At 38.3% G+C, this 3,710-nt stretch overlaps 1 protein-coding gene across 1 annotated transcript in view; it reads right to left on the minus strand.

Annotated features, from left to right (window-relative positions):
• srgap2 (SLIT-ROBO Rho GTPase activating protein 2) overlaps window positions 1-3,710 on the minus strand; it is a 77,686-nt gene that overhangs the window by 19,774 nt on the left and 54,202 nt on the right. The window contains 1 exon segment of the mRNA XM_014002073.1: window positions 937-999. Within this exon segment, the coding sequence (XP_013857527.1) occupies window positions 937-999 (63 nt within the window).

Consider the following 3,710-nt stretch of genomic DNA (forward strand, 5'->3'; position numbering starts at 1 on the left):
GTGTAATATATTTTTAAAATTTTAGTTTAAAAATTTACAAAACTAAACAGCCTACAGTATTTTTACAGTCTCTATTTTACAGTTAAAATATATGTTTATCAAATAAAGTCTAATGTTACAACTAATCGGGGATCCCTTAAATACAAACAGCACAATGCTTCACAAGGAGAAATCCTACTCTGGCTCGGATACACAGCAACTGCTGGGCTTAGTGCTGTATGAGTTTACAGTAAAGAGTTAAAGCCATGAAAAGAGCATTCGTGTGCAAAGTCGGCGTCATTCCTGTGACCACCACCAGAGCAGTCATTATATCAGACCTTCAAACACACTCCTCTGACTCCGAGCATGCATGCGAGCGTCAGTCAAACCAGATCTATTTCTGTCTTTTACTATAGACTATAATTATAACATAAGATCTGCTTTTATGAGACTGGTTGACCTCAAGCTATGCAATGGCTTGCTTCAGTAGAAAACCAACACAAACAAAGCGCCCAACACGCTCCGATTGCCTCAGCCTTTTGGTGGTGGTGTAAACACATGGAACCAGATGCTATAATGCTCACGGCATTGTGTCTTGTCAAAAACAACGGGGACGTTTAGTGGATATTATCTTTCAAATGATCACTAATTAGCATTGGAGAAAAATAGGAATTTTTATTKAAGTTTGAGGAACAGTTAAAACTGATGCTATGTTTGCAGGCATTTTTTTTCAAATTGTACCGTTTATGCCAAATTCCATGCAAAAAATAAAAATTTAATAAATGCTCAGAACATTGTCAGGCATTTTGCAAACATACTTTTAATTCTTTGTGCCTTCAAATAAAGGTTATATAATATATTTTAGCACCACGTAACACACAAGAAATAGGGAAGCACTATTTCCCTTTGATTTCCAGAATGAACAAATATTGTGTACGGAGAGGGAGGGTTACTTACTGTGTAAAGTTCAGTCAGAACTTTTAACAGGTCCTCTTGCAACTGTACTCCAACCTCTTTGCTCTGAAAGGACARCGGGGGGAAAAAAAGGCAGTAAAGTAAATAAACAGCACAAACCACTAGGTTACCATAACCTGCGAGAAGAATATCCACCTCTCTGTTCTTCTATCGCTCAGCAAATTCACTTTATAACCACTCAGACATGCAAATACTAAATGCCCCATCCTAAATCTAGACTCTWTTATCCTATAAAGGATGTGGAAAAGTCTCAAATCCAGACAAAACTGCAATAAAGTAATAAGCTAGATGTGTTTATGTGTTTTACAGCAGAGGTAAAAAAAAATCTCTGTAAAATATAATTATAAAAATATGCAAGGGAGGATGGTGAGTATGACTATAATCAAGATGTAAACAGCAGGAGTCACTAGTGACAGATAACAGACACCCAGAGATCAGCTAACGCCACACGTTCAAACACACACTCACAAACAGCCTCGTTCAGAGCTCGGCTCATATTTTTGCATAAATATGTCTGAACTGACCCGAGTTAGTAAAAGGACATCATTCAAAGTGAGTTGCACTGCTGGTGCTAAGAGAAGCATGAATGCCCCTCTGGGCATTTTTATTTGTAAAGCTGAGTATTTGTGTATGTATTGGGTACAATGACATTCTTTTTTTCTGTTGATACATTAGAGCCTGAAAACAAACACTGCATTAATTAAACTGACTAAAAGAAATAAGTTAGTGACGGCGAATAAAAAGGAAATTATTTTAATGACATTAAAAAAAAGGTAAGAATCACCGTCAAGCTTAAAACTAAAAACACTTGTCAGAGAGTTGTGTATCTGGACCGAACTGCTTTCTTGAGCCGGATGAATCAAGTTCCGGCATGTTTATCTAAATTTGAGAGCAGAAAATAAAGTGACACACTGTGTTTTCACCTTTCATTGCTGTAGGCCTCAGAAATAACCCGAAATGTCCAAAGCTTTAGGGACCTAAGGAAGCAGTTTATGAGCCATTAGCTGAAAACTTGTCAAACCAGAAAATGAATTTAAACCTTTTGAATTACTGGTTCTGCATTACACATTCTTTTTAAAAAAAGAATTGTATCTAATTTCATCATAAACAAACAATAAAACACGCCTCAATTACACATCGGATTAATTCTGAGGATCTTGTTGGCGACGTTCAAAAATCAGGGGTCCAATCAGAAAACGAACTGAAAACAACCACTATTTAAAATTAGGCTACTTTAATACATGAACAAAATGCACACATTTTAAAGTTTTGTTTTTGCTGAGTTGAATTCAAATCAAGCAGGTTAAAGACTGCAAGATAAACAAAAGAAAATTAGGTGGGGGAAAAAAGGGGCAAAGAAAATAAAAATGGGCAAGGAATGTGGAATGTAAGCAAAAACAGATTTGCCAGTGCATGTCGAGCATCTGTCTTCCTCTGTGGGAAGGTAAAGATGTGGGGGGAGGGGTCGCTTTGAAGGTTTGTAGGTGAGGTCGTAAAAAAGTTGTAATAAGGAGAGATATGTATGATGAGTACAGGGTGGGTGGAGAGTTTTCTGCAGACAAAAGCTGCTGCAGATGGATGAGAGGGAGAAGTAGCAGGAGAAGTGATGTTGTACCACGCACACTTTTTAAAGTACGTTTAAGAGGTCCGGACTGGGTGACAGAGACCAGACCCCCGGCCAATCAAAGAGCAGCCATGCTTGGTGGAGCCCTCCTACTCGTAAACAGTGGATGTTGACCTTTGGACTCCTCAGTTTGCCTGTGGTCGCCTGGTCTGGATCAACAAGACCACAACACAAACCAGCACCTGGCCCGCTTCATTAGAGCTGAGGTCTGAGCAGCGGTTCGAGATGACACGCTCGTTAACATGATTTGTTTTATTAGTGTTTGCACGGTGACTCCGATGTGATCGTTCACAAACAGAACCGTTCTGCAACACTTCCCACCCTGGAAACAAGTGTGTGATATGAACGAACCGACATGTCTAATATGAGCTGTCTGTGTGTGTGTGTGTGTGTGTGTGTGTGTGTGTGTGTGTGTGTGTGTGTGTGTGTGTTGTAGCCTTTGGCACTAATCGTATTCATGATGCCACTGACTGGAAATGTCATAACTGGACTAATTATACACTTAATTAGCCATCCAAGCATTATGCGGACGTATGTGTGCGCAGCCTGTTTTTGACCACAACAAGACAAATAATGTGTTTTTTTTTAAATAAAAGGAGTACATACAGGCTTAGTAGAATACTGTTTCATATTATAACAATAATGTCTTGTGTTGTGAGATGATGGAGCTGAAGCTATTTGGGTCAAACTTTTAGAAAATTATGAATGATGTCATGCTCAGAGTGTGTGTTGTGAGTGAAGTGCTTAGCCACCACTAGGCTTGTCAAAATAACAAATTTTAACTACTGCGATAAACGATAATATTGTTTGAAGACCACTTTAAATTAACATAAATATACCACCATCCCCAACATGCTTAACGATTACAGAAGTTTATGAAATTTGCTTATGTAAAAAACAGGTTGGACCTGACCTGGGCTGGAGATTGGAAAAATAACACACAACAGCTGCTGAAGCTTTAAAATGATGCTAAAATCAATTTGATGTGGCGACCACCTGATTTCTGTTGTCTCCTAATGTTWATCCGTTTTAGATCTACATCCAATTATTATTTTCTGAGAGTTTTATTAAAATCTATCCAGTGTTTCATGAGATAGTTGCGTGATTTTTTTCTTCTCTCTGCTTCCTTTCA

This window comes from Austrofundulus limnaeus, unplaced genomic scaffold, assembly GCF_001266775.1.
Source record: "Austrofundulus limnaeus strain Quisiro unplaced genomic scaffold, Austrofundulus_limnaeus-1.0 Scaffold11, whole genome shotgun sequence".
Lineage (NCBI taxonomy): Eukaryota > Metazoa > Chordata > Actinopteri > Cyprinodontiformes > Rivulidae > Austrofundulus > Austrofundulus limnaeus.